Raw genomic sequence first — 25,475 nt, 5'->3', positions numbered from 1 at the left:
AGAGTTTATCTTTGAGTAGTTTGGCCCGTCATCTTGTGATTGGGCCTAAAGATAGAGTGAGCTCATCTTCCTTAGCTTTTGGGCGTGTGGTGCATATATCATCTCCCCATCCTTAAAAAGATTCGTCCATATCTGAAACATCAAACGGAGATAAGTCAGAAACATTAAAAGATGCACTCATGTCATACTCACCTGGAAGATCAATATAATATGTATTCTCATTAATTCGTTAGAGTACTTGGAATGGTTCATCGCCTTGTGGGTCAAGTTTAGATTTCCTTTTCTTTGGAAAATCTTTCTTTTCTTATGTGTACTCAAACCTAGTCACCTAGTTCAAATCTGACATGGTGTTTTCCTTTGTTAACTCTGTGAGCCACTACTTCGTATGTTTTCTTCATCATTTGTTTGGATTTGGCATGAATATCCTTGACAAAGTTTACTTTTTTTATTTTCCATCCATGGTAGTAATATGTTCTAAGGGAAAATGAATGAGACCTAAAGTAGTTAGTGATCAAATCCTTAAACTATTTCGACTAAAGAATAACCTGTCGTGGAGTAGATTGACATATTGTATGAAAATTCAACTAAAGGTAAACATTTTTCCCAGTTACGGGTGTTTTTACCATCCATGATTCTAAGTAAAAAACCTAGAATCTGATTGATTATCTCAGTCTATCCATCGGTTTGAAGATGACAAGTAGTTAAGTATAGAATCTTTGTACCTTTCTTACCCCCACAATACCTTCAAAAGTGGCTTATGAACTTTGTGTCTCGATCAGAAACAATTGTGCGAGAGATGCCATGGACTCTCACTATTCTCGGAAAAATAAATTAGCAATGTGTGATGTGTCGTCAGTTTTATGACAAGGAATAAAGTGTGCATCTTTGAAAACCTGTCGATAACCAAAAAGATATTATATCACCCTTTTTTGGTTCGAGGTAAGCCCAAAATAAAATCCATAGATAAATCAATCCAAGTCGAGAAAGAAATCAAAATTGGAGTATACAAAGTATTAGAATTTACCTTGGATTTGACTTGTTTGTATGTGATGCATGAAGCACATATGTTTTCAACGATTTTCCTTATGTGTGGCTAGAAAAAGTGTTCCATGACTATGTCAAGTGTCTTGTTAACACCAAAGTGGCCCATTAGTCATCCTAAATGTGACTCATAGACTAGAAACTCTCGTAATGAGCCTTGTGGTATGCACAACCTATTCATTCAAAAAAAATCCTTCTACAAGATAAAGCTTGTTAAAATCACCTTTTGAACAATGGTTGTAAATTTTAGAAAAATTCGGATCAAAGAATAAAGATCTTTGATGTGTTCGAAACCCATAATAGTAGCATGCATTTGTGTAATGAGTGTGTACCTTTAGGTAATGCATCAGCTAAAATGTTATCTTTCAATCTCCCTGATGAATCATAGCAATCCATTGGTATCTTGATCCAATGGTCTTCCCCATGAGAAGCCAATGCTAAAGTCTGAAATCCTAATGTGTATGTAGGCAGGGTCAGTCCTGCATTCTCAATTGGGTTCTCCTCTGCTAGGTCAGGCAGACGGGCTTCCTTTTGGACCTTGGCTTTATGAACCAGACTTGGAAATTGGACCTTGAACTCAATTGGACCTGAAATCAAAAATAAAAATAATAAAATAACAATAACAACAATATATATATATATATATATGTTTTTGAAATATATATAATATTGTTGAATTATATTTTGATATAACAAATATTTGTAGAATTGATTTTGGACTTAATCAAATATTTCAAAAATAATCCAAAATCCAAAATATCTTGAAAATATGTTTTCCAAATTGTTTTATATATGTGAAATGTTTTTGAGTCAATTAAAACATGTTTAAAATGTTTAAAATGTGTTTAAAGCTTTTAAAAATATGAAAAACAATATTCAATAACTATTTGGAAATGTTCATAGTTTGTAAACTTTTGTAAGAGTTTGGAAACGTTTGTAAATAGTTTCGAAACATATCATCCTGCAATTGTTTTAACGTTCGATTTTCTTCAATGGTCATACTTTTAAGTAAGAGTTTCGAGACTTTTATCAAAGTTACGAAGCTTTCAAAAATAATGTGTTTAAAAGTTTCGATACTTCTACAAATTTTCGAAACTTTCTCCAAAGTTTTGAAACTGCATGTGTAGGTGGCTTTTAATGCATTTTTAAAGCTTTCAATGACTATAACTCATCCCCAATGGTCATAAACGGCTAGCAACTCATTCCACACAATAAAAACACTCCAAGGACACTTAAAAAAGGTGACTACATCTATCCAAGCTTAAAGATCAAGATAAAAGAGTCTTTCATTCTTATTTATTATGAAGCTTTTATCAAGGTAATATTTTTAGGTAAGAGTTTCGAAACTTTTATCAAAGTTATGAAGCTTTCAAAAATAGTGTGTTTAAAAGTTTTGATGCTTTTACAAATTTTGAAACTTTCAAAGTTTTGAAACTCCATGGCTTTTAATGCATTTTTTAAAGCTTCCAATGATTATATCCCCAACGGTCATAAACGGCTAGCAACTCATTCCACGCAATAAAAAACTCCAAGACACTTAGAAAAGGTGACTACATTAAAGATCAAGAGAAAAGAGTCTTTTATTCTTATTTATTACAATTTCTCTGAATATAGTGTATTGAGCCTTATTGAATATCTTTTTATTCATTCTTTGTGAGCTTAAATATTTGTAAACACCTACCTAGTGATGTAATCTTGTTTACCCAAATCAAAGCTTGTAAAAGGGGAGTGGTTCTTGTTTAGCCTTAGAAAAACTAAGGAGTTGTAAATGTTACACTTTATCCTTAAAAGGTAAGAACAAAGTAGTGAATTTGTTAGAAAATTCTTAGTGTGTAGCTAAGGTATTAGATGTAGACTTGTTTGAAAAGTCAAACCACTATAAATCATTGTTCCAAATTTTCTAAATTTTATTGCTTACACACCAAAGATTTTTAAAGGCCAGTTCACCCATTCTTGGCAGTTTTTGGTTGATTGATTGAGTCCAACAATTGGTATTAGAGTGGGTCACAATCGATGGTTTAACAACCTAGTGAAGATCCTAGAAGAGCTCTATCAACTTTCTCTATCAACCGAGAAAGATGGCTTCAACCTCGGGCTCCTACTACATTGAAGATTCACAACCTGTCAACAAGCCATCATATTTCAATGTAGATAATTATGCCTATTACAATAATATGATGATACTCTTCATTCAAGCTAACGATCTATGAGCTTGGAGCTCTATTTTGACAGGTCATTCTATTCTAACAAGTTATGGCGGAGTGAGTAAAAAGAGAAGAAAAAGTTCCAACTAAATGCTAAAAGCCATGTACATTTTGTTTTGTGCATTAGGCTAGGATGAATATGGAAGAGTTTCCTCTTGTTCAAATGCTAAGGAGATTTGAGACAAGCTCCAAGTCACTCATAAAGAAACCAATGACGTAAGGGAAACAAAAACCAGTCTTATCAACCATAGCTATGAAAATTTTAAGATGAAACCAGATGAAGACATCAAAGCTATGACAGATAGATTTTCCGTGATTGTCAATGGTCTCAAGGTATGGAAAAATTATCCCTAATGAAAAGCTTATGAGGAAGATGATTTACTCTCTTCCAATGTCTTGAAAATCGAAGAAGACTTCGATCATTGAAGGAAAAAATCTAAAGTCTCTCACTCTTGATGATTTTTTGGGTTTTTTGCTCACTAATGATTTATTGGTAAAAGAGGAGGAGCAAGAAGAAGAAAAGATAAAAGAGAATAACAAGAAAATGAAAGATGTGAGAATCACCTTTAAATCCACCAATAAAAGTAATCAAGACTCAAGTGAAGAGGTGGATGAAGATAAAAAGATGACAAAGTTCTTCAAAATGATAAATGATTCATGATATCTAAAAAAGATAAGAAGCATGAATTGAGTAAGAAGAAGGGTCCTATAGTGTGCTTTGAATGCAAAAAAATAGGACACGTCAAGTATGATTGTCCTCTCTTGAAGAAAAAATGGATCAAGTAAGAAAAAACATTTGTGGCTGGTTGGAGTGATGGAGATAACTCCAATGATGAAGATGAAGAGTCAATCTATGTCTCATGGCCATCAAAGAATATTCAAGGGTAACTTCTAACTCTAATGATTTAAATTCCTATTCATTTAAAGAGTTACAATATGCCTATGATGAATTGTTTTTGGAATTTGAGATAATGAATTCCAAATATAATAAATTGATTTTAAAATTTAAAGTTGAAAATGATTTTCTTTTGAAAGCAAAATTAGATTTTTATAAATGATTTTGAGGTTTTAAAAATCAAAACTAATGATTTATAAAAAAGAAAATCTTGATTTGAAAGTTAAGCTTGAAGGCTTAACAAAAGAAAAAAGAAATAATTTCTCAAAACAATTCATCATGTTTAAAAATGACAAAATGCTCACATTTTCATTTTCATGGTCACATGGAACATACTTGTCTTTAAGACTTAGAAAACATTTTAAAATTAGACAAGTATGGGTTCCTAAGGGAACAAGGGACATTAGCACTAACAATTAAGGATCCAAAGCAATTTGGATACCGAAATCCAAATAAATGTCTCTTGTACATGTGTGGGAGAAATGGTGACAAAAGTGAAGAAATTAAAATGTTCTAACTTCACAAGATGAGGAATTGGTAACCTCTAAACTTAATTTTTATTTTATTTTACATTATTGGTTGCTTATTTGTTTTATGCATGCATGAGTTTTTGAACATAAATGATCATTTGTTATTTCTCAATCTCATGTACATTAAAATGTGTTATGGTGAACCTTCTAAAGCTTTTAATGATTTTTCATATTTTTTGTTCATCATAATGATTTTTGTTCAAATTTGTTTACATTTTTTAAACAATTTTTTCTTACTTTTGACTTTAAATTTGAATTTTTTGTATGTGTTTTAAAATTTCAAATGATATTTCTCTAACAATTGACTTTATGTTTGGATTTATTGAATTTCATGTACTACTAATGTTCTTCTCTCTTATCTTATTGAAATTCAATATTCTTTGAAGTGTCAAAGTTTTGAGCTAAAATTTGTTTTTAGAATGCATTTGTTGATGGGGAGCTTTGATTTCTTAAATCAATTTAAAATAAAATTATCTACTTACTCTCATTGTTATTTTGAACCAAAAAGTTTGAATTATTTTTGATATAATAAAAAGGGGGAGAAATGTAAGGTTGAAAAATTCAATTTCTTAAAAAGAAAAATGGGGAGCATAAAATATATTCAAATAAATTCTTTTCTTCAAAATATATTTTTCTAAAGGGGAGTTTTTGTCCAAAACAATTTTTAAAAAAGTTTTGTTATATCAAAAAGGGGAGATTATTGAATTATATTTTTATATAACAAATATTTGTAAAATTGATTTTAGACTTAATCAAATATTTCAAAAATAATTCAAAGTCCAAAATATTTTGAAAAATATGTTTTATAAATTTTTTATATATGTGAAATATTTTTGAGTTAATTAAAACATGTTTAAAATGTGTTTAAAGCTTTTAAAATATGAAAAACACTATTCAATTACTATTTGGCAATGTTCATACACGATATTGTTCATAGTTTGGAAACTTCTGTAAGAGTATGAAAACTTTTGTAAAGAGTTTCGAAACTTTAGTAAGAGTTTCGAAACTTTGCATAATGAAACTATTTTAATGGCCCGATTTTCTTTAACGATCATATTTTTAAGTAAGAGTTTCGAAACTTTCATCAAAGTTTCGAAACTGCATATTTGGGTGGCGTTTATTGCATGTTTTTAAAGCTTCCAACGGCTATAACTCATTCCCAAAGATCAAAAACTGCTAACAACTCATTCCACACAATAAAAACATTCCAAGGACACTTAAAGAAGATGACTACACCTATCCAAACTTAAAGATCAAAGAAAATAACCTTTTACTCTTATTTTCCATTTTCTCTTGTATATAATATATTGAACCTTATTGAATATATTGATATTCATTCTTTGTGAGCTTAAATATTTGTAAACACCTACCTAGTGAGGTATTCTTGTTTACCCAAATCAAACCTTGAAAAAAGGAAGTGGTTCTAGTTTAGCCTTAGAAAAACTAGAGAATTGTAAACGTTACACCTTATCCTTGAAAGATTAGAACAAATTAGTGAATTTTTTAGAAAATATTTAGTGTGGAGCTAAGGTAGTGGATGTAGACATGGTTGAGAAGTCGATCCACTATAAATCATTTTACCAAATTTTCTATCTTTTATTGTTTCCACACCAAATATTTTTAAAGGCCAATTCACCCCTCTTGGCGATTTTCGATTGATCGATCGAGCCCAACAAATATATATTTTTAATAAAACTATATATATATATATATATATATATATATATATATATATATATATATATATATATATATCAAAACTATATATGTTTTCAAATATATAATATATTTTTCAAAAACCATATATATATATTATAAAAACTATATATCCCTTTTATAGTATAATATATATATATATTTCAAAACTACATGTTTTCCCAAAACATATATATTATATACTTTAAAAATTATATATTAATTTAAAATTATACATGATATATAAATAAAAATAAGATAAGATCAAAATAAATCCCGACGAAAATTGGTGTCTACATCATTATTTGAAAATATTTTCCTTTATAAAATTAAGGAGATTAACCAAAGTTTAAAACGAACTTTAAAGACTAACAATAAGGATAGTCTAAATGATCAATAAGAGGCTAAAACTAAACTAGAGCCAAGAATGAGTAAACGAGCAAGGGACCAAACTTCCTAACCTTTATGTTGGAGGTTAAACCTCAAACGTATAATGAAGTTATATGGTCCTTTGAAGGCACCTTTTGGAAGGAAGCCATTACGAGTGAAATAGATTTCATCATACAAAACCATGCGTGGGAATTAGTGGATCTTCCTTCGGGATTAAACCACTAAATTCTAAATAGATTTTCAAATGAAAAATGAAAGCGGATGTAACAATTGATAAGTATAAGGCTAGATTAATAATAAAATATACCTATAAAAGGAATGACTTGAGTATTTTAATACATACTCTCATTTATTAAGGATAATAGCCATAAGAATGATACTCGCAATTACCACTATGCGAAATATAAAAGTACATCAAATGGATGTCAAAATAACTTTCCTAAAAGAGGATCTTGACGAAGAAATATACATGGAACAACATGAGGGTCATGTAGTTCTAGGTCAAGAAAAGAAAATTTGTAGGTTGGTGAAGTCTTTGTATGGACCTAAACAAGCACCAAAACAATGGCATGAGAAGTTCGATAGTATCATGATGACAAATAACTTCAAGATAAATGTGTGTAATAAGTGTTTATATGTCAAAACTATAAACATTGGATATGCTATTCCATGCTTGTATGTTGATAGCATACTCATTTTTTTGAAGTAACATTGAAATGGTAAAACACCCCAATGATATGTTAAATTCAATATTTGACATGAAAGATATGTGATTGGCAAATACAATTCTAGGCATCCAAATTAAAAGGTCATTTGAAGGCCTCATACTAACACAGCCACACTATGTGGACAAAATCCTTGAGAAATTTAACAAGGATGATTCTGTATAGCCATAACTCTAATAGACTCTTGTTCATATTTGTCTAAAAATAAAGTGAAAGTGTTAACCAAGCAGAATATGCAAGGGTCATAGGCAACCTAATATATCTCATGAGTTATACGAGACCAAATATTTCTTTTACTGGAGCAGTCTAAGAAGATTCACGAGCAATCCAGGTGAAAACCATTGGAAAACAATAACAAGGATATTGGGATATCATAGATATACTCAGAATTATGGGTTGCATTATTTCAAAGATCCTATTGTCTTAGAAGAATACTCTGATGCTAGTTGGATATCTGATATTCAAGATATCAGAGGTACAAGTGGATATGTATTTACTTTAAGATGAGGAGTTGTGTCTTGGAAATCCTCAAAATAAATGATTATAACTAATTTTGTAATGAAATCTGAGTTTGTAGCTCTAGACAAATCAGGAGAAGAAGTAGAATGGTTATGGAACTTTCTTGAGGATATGGCTGAAACTTGTTCCCACAGTATGTATATACTGTGACAACCAAACAACAATTGCTAGAGCACAAAATATCATGTATAACATTAAATTGAGACATATGCATCATCGACACAATATCATTAGATAACTAATCTCAAATAGAATTATCTATATTAATTTTTTAAGATCAAAGGATAACATCACAAATATGCTAACCAGAGGGTTAAATCAAGATCAAGTTGAGAAAACATCTAAAGGAATGTGACTAAATCCCATGAAGTTTAAAGGCTTTATGTAAAGTAAACCCTACCTTATTGACTAGAGATCCCAAGATCTAGGTTTAAAAGGATAACTTAATAGCATAAATTTTGTACGGTCACTATGGGGGTTCCTTATCCAAATTTGTTTCTATGATGTAAATAATGATCAAAGTTATATAGGCTAAACAAAGCTTTTAATGACCATTGTGTTGCGGTGAGCCAAGAAACATAAGTCACCTATGTGAGAGTGAAATAAGGTCACTTCAAGGAGACTATTTGTCATAATTCTTTCAAACTCTTGCATAACCAGGCGATGTCCATGGCTTTAAGGACATACCCACGAGAACTAAATTCTTGTTAGAGGGGTAGTTGTGTGAAGTATGTCATCGTTTACACAAATGGTAAAATAATTCAAGGACATTGCATCTACTGTTTAGCTAGTAAAGTAAATATATTGTCACAAGGAAAGGTTCAAATGAGGCCACCTACCTATTGTGTCCTATTTTGTGCAACTATTGATCATAGAGGTTATCACCACACCGAGTCAAAATGTTTTTGATAAAATCATCAACTTTATTTATGTTGGGGATTGTTAGAAAAAAGAGTGAATTTCATTGATGAATTTAATATTTATCTTAAATTCATATTCCTTTTAAATATTGTAAATTAAAATATATTATTTAATTTGAATATTAATAGGATAATTATTCTTTTGAAAATGTCAAATTAAATAGGTATTTATTAACTATTTAACTCTGATTATTAAAAGATAATTATATACTTTTGAATATTTCAAATTAACATAATATCAATTTAAGTTTGAATAGTAAAAGGAGTTTATATATTTTTTTTAATAATATGAGGTAAATACATGATAATATTTGTTCAAAGATAACTCTAAACCTTTCGACATTGATCGCTCACAGCTCTAGCATATATGGTGCTCGAACTCGAGTCCTTAAGGAGTTTATATCTTTTGAATATTAAAAATTAAAAGATATTTATTATCTTTTTAAATTTAAATATTAAAGTTATTTAAAAGATATCAATATCATTTTAAATATTTCAAATTAAAGGATAATTAAAAAATATTATCTTTTAGAGTTTGAATATAAATGAATAAATATTTTTTAGTAAGTTCTATTTTGAGAATTCCTTATAAATAGAGTGCTTACAGGTTAAACATAACTATTAGAATTTAAGAGCTTTTTCTTGAAAAAAATATTCTCTCATTCTTAGTTTTTCGATGATAGTCAAATGTAAGGATAGTTTATGATCTCGAAAGATTTTGCAATCGTTCGTTGTTCATCTAATTGTTGTATCTTGGGAGACAAACGATCGAAGATCTCGAACACATAAGAGTTGTCAAAAATCTGTTTTAAAAAATTTATATAACGTCAGACTTCAATTATTTTCGACCTCAAGATCAAGAGATATATATATATATATATATATAGAGAGAGAGAGAGAGGCCTTTTCTCTTATTAATTACAACAAATTTCCATAATAAACTATTGTTTCATTCATAACATTTCAGAAAAATAAATATGTATGTACGTACGGAAAAGAAATGACAGCACGACCATCATGCATGCCTACCGTGAGAGAGGGAGAGAGAGAGAGAGAGAGAGAGAGAGAGAGAGAGAGGGAGAGAGAGAGAGAGAGAGGCGCCTTTTCTCTTATTAATTACAACAAATTTCCATAATAAATTATTTTTTCATTCATAACATTTCAGAAAAATAAATATGTATGTACGTACGGAAAAGAAATGACAGCACGACCATCATGCATGCCTACCGTGAAATGTATTGTGTGGAAAGCAGTGTCGTCAACAACAGAGAAACCGGCATTAACAATGTCAGCTCCTTCTTCATGTAGAACTCGAACCATCTCCTTGAAAACGAACTGTTTTTCGCGGTCGGTCGTTAAACCGATCACCAGAGAAGAACCCATTTCATGAATCTCGCGACTCGAGGTGATTTCGAGCCATTGCTGCTGCTGCTTGCTCCTAGTAAGCCTTCTCTCCTGCTTCATTCTCTCCAAGTTTGTTTGTAACCTTTTTATGTACTTAGCCGCTTCTTCTAGTTGATCAGGAAGCGATGATGTTGATTCCTACAATGAAAGCAAATCACGGAGCTTTAGCATTGTTGATGTCCCGAATCTATGTACTAAGATTGAACGTATAATTTTACGTCATGATAAATTAACATTTAAGCATTGTTTTGAAAATCGGATCGGATCGACTGGTTCAACCGGAAACTGTTGACTAATCTGGTTCAATCTACACCGGTTAAACCGTTATTAGTGAACCGACCAGAACCGCTGAACCGTTTAAACAGAACCGGCCGAAAACCGAAAAAACCGCCAATTTTGTTTTTTTTTTTTTAAAAAAAATTAAACCAAACGATGTCGTTTATTAAACGAGCCAAGTCGAACTCGAGTATTGCTGAACTCGACTCGAACTTGAAAACTTTAAAAGTAAGCTCAACTCCACTCAAACTCACGAGCTAAAAATTATCAAATTCAACTCGAACTCGAAATATAATATTGAAACTTGAACTCGAAAAGGCTTGAACTCAAAAAAAAATTAGAAGCTCGATTGAAGCCTAAAATTCGAGCTTGATTGAAGTGAAAGAATAATTCACTTAATGCTCACCAAAAGGCTCCATGATTTTGAATGAAAAATTACATCTATTATTTATAGAAGTTAGTTGGGATGTTCTTCTATGTTTCTTAGCCATGTGGGATTGTTTTGTTCTCATATTTTCTCTTTAGACTTTTGGGATTCTCTTCTATGTTTCTTAGCCATGTGGGATTGTTTTTAAAAAAAATTAAACCAAATAATATTATTTTGTTATGATTTTTTTAGCTTCAAATTTATTTTTTAATTATAGTTATATAATTATATTTATTATTTAATATGTTTTACCTTAAATATTATGTTGTAATTAATTTGAATCATTTTGTTTCACTTGATTTTATGATTTTTAATTTATATATATTATGACTTGCTTTGAATATGACTTGTGATTTAAAAAATTATTTTTATTAAATATTTTTAGTATTTTTATTTAATTTTTTAAATAATTATGATGTCGTCCGGTTCTTCCGACCGGTCGAACCGGTTCGACCGGTTGAACTAATGAATCGATAGCATGGTCAGTTCGCTAACCGATCCGGTTCTAAAAACCATGCATTTAGAAATTTAGGGGTGAAACTCCCCCTAACACCGCTCGATCCATTCCTGTGCGTGAATTCATACATGAACAAGCTAGCAGATATAATATTAAAAGGAAAGGAGAGAGATGAAGTAACCCTAGAGTTGTAATGTGGGATAAGAGAATTGAGCTTGTCATAGAGAATTTTCATTTGACATCTCCTGTTCCTCTCAATGAGTTTTCTTTCGGTTCTTGAGGAAATATTGTTGGGGTTGATCTCCATGATGATGATGATGATGTTGATGATGATGATGATGATAAACACTTTTCTCAGAGGGGAAATAAGCCAAGGAAGCCTCATTGACCAAAATACAAGGGCTAATTGCTGTGTTTTAAGCTCCTAGGAAGCCTTAAAGCTTTCCCTTATCAGAAAGTGAAGAAAAAAGAAGCAATTTATATTGAAAAAGGAAAGTTTGGTTATCTGAATCAATGGTAGGGTTTGTTGCAAGGCAAAGTGGACTGACATTGACCCTTTTACTTCTTCAGGAGAAGAAACGTGTGTATATATATATATATATATATATATATATATATATCAACTACTGTTCAAATTCCGGCTATAATCATTCACAACTCATGGCAGTGTAAAGATATTGTATTTCGCTTTAATCACCGAAAATTAGGGGTATAAATTTGGATATCAGATATGATATAATCAGAAATTTTGGATATTTAAAATTTTTATGTTTTTATGATATAATGTAACTTATTTGATATAATTACTCACACATAGTAAATAATTAAATATCATAATTTTTATTGGGTAAGAGCCTTTAATAGATTAGTAGGTTATTCATTTATTGGGTTAAAATGTATATGAAATTTAAAAGCCCAATATATTTTCAGATAATTTGAAATTGAAATTTATCCGATCCGTATCCGATCTGATTATCTGAATTTTTTCGGATATCTGATCCGAATTATCAAAAAATCAAAAATGGATCGGATCAATTATATCGAATCTTTTTGCGCACTACGATCGAAAATCGATAAATTCATTGTTATTAAGACGAATTTTAGTGATTGTAATTCAAGTTTTAAAAATCATCATTTATTTTTATTTTTCACTTTTAGGGATGCATCGAGAGGTAGAATCGCATCCCCTGGAAATTTGAAATTCCCTTATATTTCAATTTTTTTTATATATTTTCTTTTATTTATCTAACTTCAAACTCTCTAAAATTTTATAGCTTTGCACCTCTTAAAATTTTCAATATGGTTGTCCCTTTTTTCCCATATGTATGGGATAAGGGGAGATAAGATAGTAGGCTGCGCCCAACACCAGGTTTAGTGCAACTTCCGTAGGAGACCTCCGAATTATGAAATGCCCTCCGTGAGACTAAATCCCACGACCTCAAGATTAAGAATATTGTGCTCTACCAACTGAGCTGGATGGTCATTTTCAATATAATCTCTTAAATTCGTACTCTCTATCATAAATTATTGTATCCATTCTGATCACTTCTATTATAAATTTCATCAATATATATATACATATATACACACTCTTGACAAAAAAGATCAACATGTTTAATGTTTTATAGTGTTTACTTTTTCTTTTTGAATAATCTAAAATTATTGCAAAATAATATTTATTTATAATTTTTTAATTATTAATAACGTATTCAAATTTAAAATTTATTTTAATTGCGGAAGCCACCCAATAAATTCGATAGTATTTTCTTGTATTAACGTATTCTGTGTTTTCCATGTTAATGTTTCATCCTCAACATGCACACAACACGTGGTTGACGTTGGCCAAGTATGACTATTGACAGGATAACATTTTCCACACCTCATTATAGTTGACTTGGCTGTCATGGTGCTTCATTTTACACTGATATATATAGAATAATTTGTTTCGAATTAATATTAATAGAAGATTTGAAATAAATTTTTGTTATTGTGTTTATAATTTAGTTGTTATTTTTATAAAATTACAAGTATAATTTACGGTTGCAATAATAGATAATACATATTTGATCATATTAAAATATCATTTTATAAAAAGTTTAAACATGTCACGGTTTTGTATTATTTCAAAATTTATTTTATATTTTGTTTATAAAATTGAGTTTTCTACTAGTTTTTATTTGAAAACTTTATTGAAGAATAAATTTAAGGATGACATTGCTTTCTCTCAAAAATTTAAAGGCCTATTATACCAATAAAATAGTTTTGAGGGCCTAAGATACCATTAAAAAAATTAACAGTCGAATTCAGCATATACATACGAAAACATATGCAAGCAACAGTAAAAAGACAGCTTGATGTGTTGCTTGCCCATCTATTTCATTCAATCTCACGTGAAAGTAGCGTATGGTACAAATAAAGAAAAGCTTAGAAAACGAACCTTTTAGATACAATTGGCTACTCGACACTACAAAAGCCAGATTCATGTGAACTTAGGTTTAGGCATTAGGTAGCGTGAGGGTGCACGGGACCGAGCTTTTGAATCTGGTGGCGGTGAAGGACCCCTTTCTTATGATCTTGGCAACTCAGGCTTGGTACTGAATTCAAGGTTCGGTCTTGATTAAACGACGATGATGACAACTCCAATTGCTCCAACACCTTTACTATCTGCCAAAACTCGGGCCTCTTGTCTGCGTGCAACGACCAACATTTTTCGATTAAGGCTCGCATGAGAGGCGGACAGTCTCCCGGCACTACTGGTCTCAAATTCTAGGAAGAAAAGGATTCCAATATCAGAATTTCAGATATAAATGCAGAGATCATACATAAACACCGGAGAAATACGATGCTTTTGTAGCTTCGTATTGTTGGATGATAGGGTAGATGGTAAGTCATTCATTTTGGATGAAAGCTCAAGCGGCTGCATGTGACCGGGAAACTAGACCGATGAGGATCGGCAAGATGACCGAGCAGTCTACTGTCATGTGGACTAAACAACTCGGTTCATCGACATTTCAAATGCTGTTGCATGCCGTATCTTATGCATCAAGATTACAATCTTCAACTGACTGAACATGATTTTGGGTGGTTTCATAAGCAAAGAAATGAAGATTTATGCATCCATGTTACAGAGGAGCACGAGATTCAGAAATATACCTTGTTCAAAACTGCAAAAGCAGCTTGCATAGGATTCATATCCTCATATGGGATCGTTCCGGTGACCATTTCCCATAAGATTAATCCAAAGCTGTAAACATCTACCTTTCGTCCATACCGTTTTCGTTTGATCATCTCAGGTGCCATCCAACGATAAGTCCCCGGGTCATCTGCCGGTAGATCACAATGTGCCTCCTCACACGCTATACCGAAATCAACAATTTTCAGGTGGAATTCCTTGTCTATAAGGACGTTTTCCCGGCTTAAGATCACGATGAATGACTCCTTGAGAATGAATGTATTCCATCCCATGAGCAAGTTCAAGAGCAATAGCAATTACTTTTTGTAATGGAAGAGATTTGTGATCAAGCTTGTGCAAGTATGCCCTTAATGAACCCCCTGACAAATATTCGGTTACGACACAATAAACCGGAGGCCTTCTGCATGCTGCTACAAACTAGTTGACGGATCAAAACATAAAGTGAGAACTGAAACCATAACACAAATACTCATTTCAAGATAATTTAAAGCTACGGTCAAAATGAAAATGACAAAGAAATTGAATTACCTTAACAATGTTCCTATGGCAGAGCCTGGACAAAAGAGTAACCTCTCTGTTGAACTGTTTCTCTAATCTAACAGCCAAGTCTCGGTCTTCGGCATCATCCGGTACCCTAATGATCTTAACTGCAACAGCTTCCTCCTTATATATCCCATGATAAAGCCGGCTATGAGCACCGTGAGCGAAACTAAGCCCGAGAAACAGCTGTGAAAGATCAACAATGTGTTCATCAACTGCTTCAACAGAGTTAACCCTTCCACCAGCATGGTGAAAATCCTTGCACCAAGCGGACTCTTTCCTGCCCTTGGACTTATCTGAAACTTTCAAAGACCCTGAGTTCAATGGTGCCGGTGAACCGGATTGTTTCTTTTCCATCCTTCGCTTATCGGATTCTTTCCTTTGAGGATGTGGAGTTGAGAATCTCCTCCTGTCGGACCTTGCTTCCTTAAATGTATCAGACAGAACAATCTGGGGTGAAGGAGAAACAGATCTTTGCTTGTTTGTGATCAGATTCTGCTGGATCAGCGGATCAATGTGATCGGATTTCGGATTAGAAAGTTTCAATACTAAAAGCCTCTCCTGAATTGTGTCTGATTGTAGATCGACAGGGAAAGATACCAAACTAGATGAATCCAATCTATGACAAACAGTGTGACAAAACTTTGCTCTCCTAATCCATGAATTAGCCTCTTCTGCCATTGTTAAGGTTAAAGACCTTGACCTCAAAAGCTCAACCCCTTTGCTTTTATCTTCCTTCTATGTTCTCTCCTATACAATATGAAATTAGCATAAGAAACCAAAAATCTTCAAGCTCATCACCAAACGAACATTGAAATGAGAATCAAATTTTGGTTTCCTTGAAGTCAAGAAACCAATCGAAGCCACGAAGAACCATAAAAAATGAGAATCTAGTTGGCCTTAAATCTTTTCTCTACCTGACAAATTATCAAACAGTTGAGGAACCCTTTGATTTTAAAGGACCAAACTTTTCTTTCAATAACTTCTTCTCCCTAGGCTTGAAAAGTCTGGATACCACCTTCCGTGAATGCCTGGAAAATCCCACACAAGCAACCAAATAAACAATTTATTCATCCTTATTAAAAGAAAGCCAGATTCATATATGAAAAATATCAAAGTACTACGAAGTCTAGTACATAGGACAAGAACTTACCATGAAGCTATGAATTGCATGGCCAACGCAAGGTAGCATTTTTGTTTTCTAAGTTCAAAACCTTCTTTGTTGTTATAAATCAAAGAGACGATCTTTTGTGGGTGAAAAGGATTAAATGGAAATCATCAACAACAACAAATCCAAAATATAGTAAAAGAAGAACAAAAAAAATCTAGGAATTCACCTGTAAAAAAAAAAGCAGCTAGTTTACGAATCGTAAACGGATATGGCTGAAAGACGTAGATTACGTGGACCCGATATTTTCGGACATGAAATACGTATAAAAGTATAAAAAAAATATAAAGCTGGAGCCGAATGAGAAAGACGGCTTTGAACTGTTCAAAAAGGAAAAAAAAAGCCATATAGACTTCATAAAAATCGATGGTAGGATTATAGTTTTGGTCCCTTTGTCATATTTAAATCTGAGAAATAGTCTTTGTTTTTTAATATGTATAATTTTATCCTTTATTCTTATATGACATTAGTTAGTCTGAATAGTTAACAGTTAACACATTAACTCTTTTGATTAGAAGGATGATGGAGCAAAAAGGACATTTCAAAGGGCTAGTGGAGATTCACAGCCACTAGTCTCATCATTTTATGCTGTGCATGCCTTGATTCAATAAATATCCCCTTTTCTGCTTCTTGAATCGGGGCAACGAATATTTAGTAGAATTGATGGTGTGAATCAACTCACAGTTGAAAATGTTTGTGTACTAAAGAGAGCACCATATGATTGTCATGGTTGGAGAAGAAGAGGGACGAGGAACCATCGAAGAACAATTGGGAAATAAGGATCGAGGGTTAGGGATTGAAGACAGGGATTGGGAATTAAATCACGTGAGGTGCACGAGGCAAAGTAAATGTCTGAAGGAGCAGCCCAAAACCAAAGGTTCAGTACTTGAAGAAGAAAGGAAAGAGAAGAATAATTCTGTTATTTAGTTGTTATATATCAAGGATAGCTGGCATGAAATGTATGACAAATGTAACTAAATAAATTACCTGCATTGGTTGTAAAAATCCCTTATGCAATGAATGAATGACTGATTTCTTCTCTCAATTCTCTCATTCTTTTCTTAAACCTCGTTCTATTTCTTCTATTCTATAACAAATTGGTATTCAGAGCCTCCATTCCTGGGTTTTGATATCTGTTATGCCAAAGAAAAACCACACAATGGCACAAAATCCAGAACTTTCTGCACTACAGAAACAAATAGAGGATTTGATGCTTTTGGTGAAGAACGCAACAGACGACACTAATCCACCAAAGTGATGGGAGGGGCAAGACAATCGAATCAGCTCATTGGAAGTTCGGATGAATACATATCAAGGTTATGTCGAACAAATTTTGGGTATACTGATTAGAAAGAAGGACGGGCAGGAACCAGAAAGCCCCGACAGTCAGCAGGTGAAGACTCTTGAACCTTCAAAACCTGATGGTAAGCAACCAGCGGCTGTGACAATAATCAATGAAAAATCAAGATTTACTTACCAACTGGAGGAATATGGAATTCTAAAGTCCAAACCAGATGAACCACCTCAGAAGCCGAAAGCAGATTTGCAGTTGGGTGACGAAAGTGGAACAAAAATATCACAAGGAACCCTTGTTGTTGAACGACGAGGGTCATTTGGGAGTCTCGGATCAGTGACACCAAGACTTCGAATAGAATTACCTATATTTGAAGGGACAAATCCAAAGGGATGGATCCAAAAGTGCATCAAATTCTTTCATTTTTATGGAGTTACTGCTGAAGAACGAGTGGCGCTGGCTGCAATGCATAATAGAGGTAAGGCCGAAACTTGGTTTGATGATTATATTTTGCAAAAACATTGGGTCTTATGGCATGACTTTGAAGCTGATATATGTCATAGATTTAATGACAAAACTTTTCCGAAAATTATGGAGGAATTTAATAAGTTGTTGCAAAAATGTTCTGTTGACGAGTACCAATATAAGTTTGAAGAACTTAAGCCCTATATTCTGATTCAAAGTCCTACATTGCGAGAGGAATTCTTAGTGTCAATTTTTGTTAGTGGTTTAAAGGAGGGTCTCGAAATGGGTTCCACTCAACCTTTGGCAATAATAGTTGCTAATGGAGAGAAAGTCTTCAGTTCAACTAGATCGAATCAAGTATCTTGGACAATACAAGGATTCCATTTTAATCATGACTTTCGAATCCTTCGACTTGGTGGGAGTGATAGGGTGCTTGGTGTCGATTGGATGAAACAATTTAGTCCAGTTCTTATGGACTGTAAAGACATGATTTCGAGCTTTCAAAAGGATGGCAAACTGATGATTATACAATGTCAGACTACGATGGGTAATTGGAAATCGATACCAGGAAACAAAATGCAAAAAATGACAGCAAAGGTTTCTTCTTTAATGGACGAATTATATGTACTGGATATGGACCCTGTTGCTTCAACAGGTTCCAGTGAATTAGAGCCTTTATTACAAGAGTTTGACAATATCTTTGATGAGTCTACGGGTCTGCCTCCTATCAAGGCTCATGACCATCCAATTACTCTCATACCAAGCTCCCTTCTAATCAATTTACGACCCTATCGCTTCACGCATCATCAGAAAAATGAGGTGGAAAAATAGATCACTCAGATGTTGACTTCCTCTATAATTCAAGCAAGCAAAAGTCCGTTTGCTTCTCCTATTTGCTGGTTAAGAAGAAAATTGGTTCTTGGCGCTTTTGTGTTGATTACAGACAACTAAACATCCAGACGATCAAGAATAAATTCCCAATTCCAGTTGTTGAGGACCTTTTGGATGAATTACACGGGGCAAATTTTTTTTCCAAAATAGACTTACGCTCGGGCAATTGGAAAATCTGTATCCAACCACAAGACACCTATAAGACAGCGTTTCGGACTCGTCACGGCCACTTCAAGTTTAAGGACATGCTAAAGGTTTTGGTGCTCTATATAACCAGAGCTTTCATTCCAGTAACTATGATCGTTGTCCTGTATTATTTTGATCACAGTGTAGCTTCGCAACTAGCTCAGCAGAAGGAATTCAACTTGAGGAAACCACCTTCTTTCCATTATGACTTACTTTGTGGATTTTTGACGATATTATGTGGTTTTATTGGCATCCCTCCAGAAAATGGTGTCATTCATCAGTCTCCTACGCATATTAAAAGCTTGATTGCATTGAAGCACCAATTGCTTCGAAACAGAATAGTAGCGACAGCCCGCAAATGTATGCATAATAATGCAAGCTTAGGACAAGTGTACGACAACATGCGAGAAGCTTATCAACAAATGCAGAGTCCACTGGTTTACCAAGAACCTGCTGCTAGGGGATTAAATGAATTGAAAGCATCAACGATTCAAATGGCTTCAAGCATGGAAAATATTGATGCCTCTGTTGATGAGATAATATTTGACGTTGAGAAGGAAATTGATGATCTGCTTCCTATCGAGGTAAAAGAACAACGGCTAAGTAACGTGGTTCAAGCTATAATGGTCGGAGGGTGCGTTGCAGCAATGCTTTTCATAAAAACGGATCACGAGCCACTAAAATATTTGTTGGAGCAAAATGGTGTTCACTGTCCAGATTCAAATGGATTGAGACATTTGAGATCTAATTCAATTGGTGGCTCTTTTCTTGCCTTCCCCACTGCACTTGATTCTAACGCAATCAATGGCCATTCAGATACTAGGCTGCTGAAGGGTACCACAGGTTTGCAGGAAGGGAACAATACTTTGCTAGAGGTTATTAATGAAAGAGAATCTGGATCTTTCGGAGAGAGAAAAAATAGTACGAAATGCAGAAATTCTGCATCAGTAGCTAATGGTGGTCAAGGTGAGGCTGATTGGATTGAACAGTATGAGCCTGGAGTCTACATAACTCTTGTAGCATTGCAGGATGGAACTAGGGATCTTAAATGTGTGCAGTTCAACCGACGAAGATTTGGAGAGCACCAAGCATAATCTTGGTGGTCAGAAAATCGTGAGAAGGTTGTGGACAGGTACTGGGATTGGGAGCTTACAAATGAAACTCAACCTATTTGGAATATGTTTACTCATCTAAAGAAATATGTAGGGTATAAGTTTGGGTATATTGAGCTGCCAATTCATGACATATTCCCAGATATGGGGTTTCTACCTCTTTATTCTATTAGTCTTCGAGTCGGACAATGCGAGGCCAAACGGTATAGGGAAGAGCAAAGTTTCACAAAACAATGATGAAGTGTTGTATGAAGTGAATGTGAATTCCGATAAACTACCTACTCTGCTATGGTGTTTAGAATCCATAGTGCATAAGGTCCCATATATGTTGCAGAATAGAATTAAACAACATGCTGACAAAAATCGAAGTGAACGACAGTTTCAAATTGGAGAAGAAGTATACCTAAAATTGCAGCCCTACAGGCAGATATCCATCGCCCTGCGAAAGAACTTGAAGTTAGCAGCAAAATTTTATGGGCCTTATCGAATTCTGGAAAAAATAGGAACAATAGCCTATCGATTAGACTTACCAGATTCCTCTCAATTGCATCCAGTATTCCATGTGAGCCTCTTGAAGAAGTTCATCGACGATTCATCCACTACTGTCGCCGATCCTCCTACAGTTGATGATGAAGGGCTGTTACAAATCAAAACCTTAAAGATTATGGGCAGAAGGATTGTAAACAAAAACGGCAAACCTGTGATTCAACTTTTGGCTCACTGGAGAATCTCGCTGAAGAGAATGACATTTGGGAGGATTATTCGACACTCAAGGGATAGTTTACTACGTTCGATCCTTGGGGACAAGGCTCGTCTCGAGGGGTGGGTATTGTTATGGTTGGAGAAGAAGAGGGACGAGGAACCATCGAAGAACAATTGGGAAATAAGGATCGAGGGTTAGGGATTGAAGACAGGGATTGGGAATTAAATCACGTGAGGTGCACGAGGAAATTTACCATACAGTGGACAGGCCAGGCAAAGTAAATGTCTGAAGGAGCAGCCCAAAACCAAAGGTTCAGTACCTGAAGAAGAAAGGAAAGAGAAGAATAATTCTGTTATTTAGTTGTTATATAGAAAGGACAACTGGCATGAAATGTATGGCAAATGTAACTAAATAAATTACCTGCCTTGGTTGTAAAAATCCCTTATGCAATGAATGAATGACTGATTTCTTCTCTTAATTCTCTCATTCATTTCTTAAACCTCGTTCTATTTCTTCTATTCCATAACAATGATTTCTTCTTTTGGTGCTTCGTTTAATAAAAAAAATATGAATCATGGGTGAATTTCATCCATCAAGGTTTATAAACAGCACTCCTGTAGAAATGGTTTCTCATTGCATTTGTAGGTCCAGTTACTCCAGTATTGTGAAAGCTAAACTGTTGCATCTTCTTATTGAGATGAGGCCCCTGCATCTATCAATATTTGGGAGATTATTTTTAAGCTTTTTAAACAAAAGTTTTCTTTCAAATGGCATTTTGATGAAAGAAGTCTCTACCTAAGCCCTTTCAGATCAGGATTATATGATGCTACTTCATGCTGCTTTATCAGTGCTAAATTCAGCTTTTGTGAAATTCGAGAAGCATTTTTACCATCTCTTTATTCCAAGATTCTGTTGAATGGTTTTATGCATCTGGTTGATGTTATGTCCAGAAGATGATAAGTTGCGTTTATGGCCAAAGAAGCACATGAAGGCTTGAGGGAAACCTCATTAACATTGGTGTCTAATAAAGTAGACTCGTCAAGAATGCATTTTATGAATGCTTTAGTGAGTGCATGGCAATGGATGGTTAAGAAATTACCTTTTGGACATCAACATTAGCAAGTAATGGGGATTTCCTATGCTTGTACTGATATCATGACTGATACCAAAGCCGGTCAAGAAGGTCGAAAAATTAAACATATGAAGAATCTTCCAGTTGATCCAAAAGTACGTCCTGCAACAGTGCTGCACTTCCCTTATGATAGAACTGCTAGTGAAGAGCATTTATCCTTGAACCACGGGTGGATGATTCATCTCAACTCACAGATTTGGAGAAGATGGATGAGATTCATGCCTGTCAATCACTATTATTGACAATCTCAAATGTGCTTCGGTGTAATTCTTCGGATTTTCAGGGTTTATCACTGCAAGATGTTGCTAAATTGTGTGTAGTTAAATGGGAAACAAGCATTCTTGGACTCCATGATATCTCATTAATTAATGAAACTGGTTCCCCCATTTTTTGACTTAGGTGTATTGTAATACTATTATATAACCCTTTTACAACCAACTTATACTGCATAAACACAAAACAAAATATGGGGAAATAAAAGCAATCAGAGAAGCATCTTCAGTCTATCAGGAATCCGCATCTTCAGCTTCCAGGAGATTTCGATCTGCAATCGCCCAAGAGAAAGCATAGCTTCATCGTCCACCTTCAACTCCTCCAAAGTGTAGAGACTCCAAATGCTTTGAGAATAAAGCTCTGGAAAACCTTGTGCAGAGCAACACATTTCCTTCCCAATGAAAGCTTTGTTCTTCACTTCAAGGATCCTCAAGTTAGGCAACTTCTCCAGAACCAACATCAGATCTTCTTCAAGCTTGCACCTTCTCAACTGTATGTAAGCAAGATTCGGAGACAAGCAGCGGTACTCTGGTAACATCCATATCTCCGCGTTTAAACTCAACTTACAAACACTAACACAGCTTGAAAGGAGGTGATTCAGATGCATTGGATCGATTCTTTCAGCACTCCAAATAGACAAGGAATACAGATACTTGCCGTGAACTATAGGTGGATTCTTATCCAACACTTCCCTGTTAAAATCATCGATCTCAAACCGTCCATGAATCTCCAACACTCTGATGTTTTTCTTGTTGATAAGATCTTGTAGGTAACAATTCTAGATGTTTAAATTCACAAGTGTTTGCAGGTTTATTAAATTACTCAATTTCAACTTCGTTTCCACTTTGCATTCTCGAGGAAGATACAGATGTACTAATCGATCCATTCTGGATAAAACATTAAGTACCTGAACTGACCAAACAACTCTTAAATCCAAGGTTTGCAAGCACCTTAAGTTGCCTAGAGATGATGGCAACTTTGTGTTCAAGATGACAAGTACTCTTAGACTTAAGAATCTTAAATGGATGAGATTACCTATATCATTTGGTAGCTTGCATCGTCCTCCAATGTTAATTATCTCCTCATAATTTAGAACCCTCAGCAGTTTGAAATTGTTTTCAAGGTAATTTGGCATTGCCTTGGGCACATATTTTCCAAATACCTCATTCGGGTGGAACTCGTTAAAGAATGAAAATGATCGGAGATTCGGACTGTTAATGTCTTGTATCTGAAAAGCATCGTGTGTGGAAACTCTGCGAACCTTTTGAATTGTCGACGATGGGCACGCATTGGATCGATCGACAATGAAGAGAAAGTTCTCTTGCTTCGCCTTTGACAAGCAAAAATCTCTCATCAGATCATGCATCTGAAAAGTTTTGATCTTGAAAGTTGCAACATCTCATTCTCGTACTTGAATCATACATCTTTCCGCAAGCTCGATTAAATAACCTTCCGCCTCATCTTCTATTGTTTCCCCTCCATATTCTCCTTCCTTTGAAGAAATAATGCTTCAACAATCCATAATTTAATCAACCTATCTGCATGTATCTCGTAATCTTCCGGAAAATGACTTAAATAAAGGAAATTGTCTCAAATGAGAGGGCAAATCATCATAACTTAATGCCAACATATCCTCTATCCGTAAACCTTTACCTCTATTAAAGTATGATATCAAAATTTCGAGCACCAGTTTCCATTCAATGAACATTTCGTACTCAAAATTCCTCCCAACACGATGATGGTTAACGGCAACCCTGCACAACATTTAACCATGTCTTTTCCCAACTCTTCCATTTTCGCATCGACTTTCCGGTCCGGAAATACCGTCTTTTGGAACAATATCCAACTGTCTTCTTCCTTTAAACACTCCAATTCAAGCAACTAATAACATCTTCTATCGGCGTAAGAAGCCACCTCTTTATTGCGAGATGTGAGCAATATCTTGCTTCTTGAGTCGTCCTCCATTGAAAAGGCAGGTTTTAAGATATCCCAAGCTTCAATGCTCCATATATCATCAAGGATCACCAAGCATCTCTTCTCCTTCAACAAGTTGAAAAACTTGGCTGCTAGATGTGCATCACTAAGGTGACTAACCCTTTCGTTTGAAGAAGATAGGGCGATCAATATGTCTTCCCATACTCTGTTTCTTTGGCATTGTTGAGAAACATAGACCCAAGCCATGTGTTCGAACCGAGCTCGAATACCGTCATGGTGGTAAACCCTTTTAGCCAGTGTAGTCTTCACCAAACCACCCATACCACAGATGGATTCAAGTTTATGATCCGGGGTTTGATCATTGAGAAGAACCGAGACTAGCTTTTCGGTTTCATCCTTCAATCCGATGATGTTATCCTCGATGATGTGGGGATAAGATCGCCTCAGTTCACGCCTCGTTTGAGAAGAAGATGGTGATTCTTCTTCCCATAACTCTTTCACGCCATACATCTGCAGTTGTCGAGTTAAATCAGTGATTCTGGTTTTGATTTTCTGTATCTTCCACTTGGTTTTGCAGAGTTCCCATCCTTCGTTCAGGATGGAAGCCGATCTTCTGATGGTGTTTGAAAACCCAGCTTTTCTTCTCGACCCGATCTTCAGGGCGAAACCTTCGATGACATCTTTGGCATCGTAAGCAAGTTCTCGGATTTCGGATATCCAAAGGCGTATCCTTCTTTCTCACCCTGTTTTGAATCTGTATCTTTTAAGAAGCTTTGAATCCGTTTCAGCTCCTTTTGCAAACTGTCAACTTGGTCCTCCATGCCCCATAGGGATATTGCTTCTTTAGTTATCAGTCCCCCGATCGTCGTGACGGCATAAGACACGGCGGGTCAAGCCATTTCGGTCCTTGCTGTTGCAGTGTTGAATGATTGTAACAATTTTGAAGAAACTTCAAAGAAACCCGAATAACCAACTGATGGAATGGTGATTAATCTAATCATTTGATTTGCCTTTTTTTTAAACGGGGTTGTGGTACTCCATTATGTGTTGAGTTTTCATTAATAATGCATTTCAACCAACACTTTTATAGCATTATGTGC

General features: G+C 34.3%; 1 protein-coding gene and 2 pseudogenes across 1 annotated transcript; all 3 read right to left on the bottom strand.

Annotated features, from left to right (window-relative positions):
* Positions 1-112: 112 nt before the first annotated feature.
* LOC120170766 (transcription factor bHLH162-like) lies at positions 113-11,801 on the bottom strand. The gene is made up of 5 exons (XM_039178636.1): positions 11,665-11,801; positions 10,105-10,461; positions 3,099-3,162; positions 1,374-1,628; positions 113-192 (listed from the first exon to the last, which is right to left on the bottom strand). The coding sequence occupies exons 1-5, from the start codon at positions 11,788-11,790 to the stop codon at positions 113-115; spliced, it is 882 nt and encodes a 293-aa protein (XP_039034567.1). The 5' UTR covers positions 11,791-11,801.
* Positions 11,802-13,970: 2,169 nt separating this feature from the next.
* On the bottom strand, positions 13,971-16,005 carry LOC120170728 (annotated as a pseudogene).
* Positions 16,006-22,651: 6,646 nt separating this feature from the next.
* LOC120170765 lies at positions 22,652-25,265 on the bottom strand (annotated as a pseudogene).
* Positions 25,266-25,475: the final 210 nt, after the last annotated feature.

The sequence above is a fragment of the Hibiscus syriacus genome, unplaced genomic scaffold (genome assembly GCF_006381635.1).
Source record: "Hibiscus syriacus cultivar Baekdansim isolate YM2019G1 unplaced genomic scaffold, ASM638163v2 tig00111792_pilon, whole genome shotgun sequence".
NCBI classification, from domain to species: domain Eukaryota; kingdom Viridiplantae; phylum Streptophyta; class Magnoliopsida; order Malvales; family Malvaceae; genus Hibiscus; species Hibiscus syriacus.
This window is presented reverse-complemented; position numbering and strand designations above follow the sequence as displayed.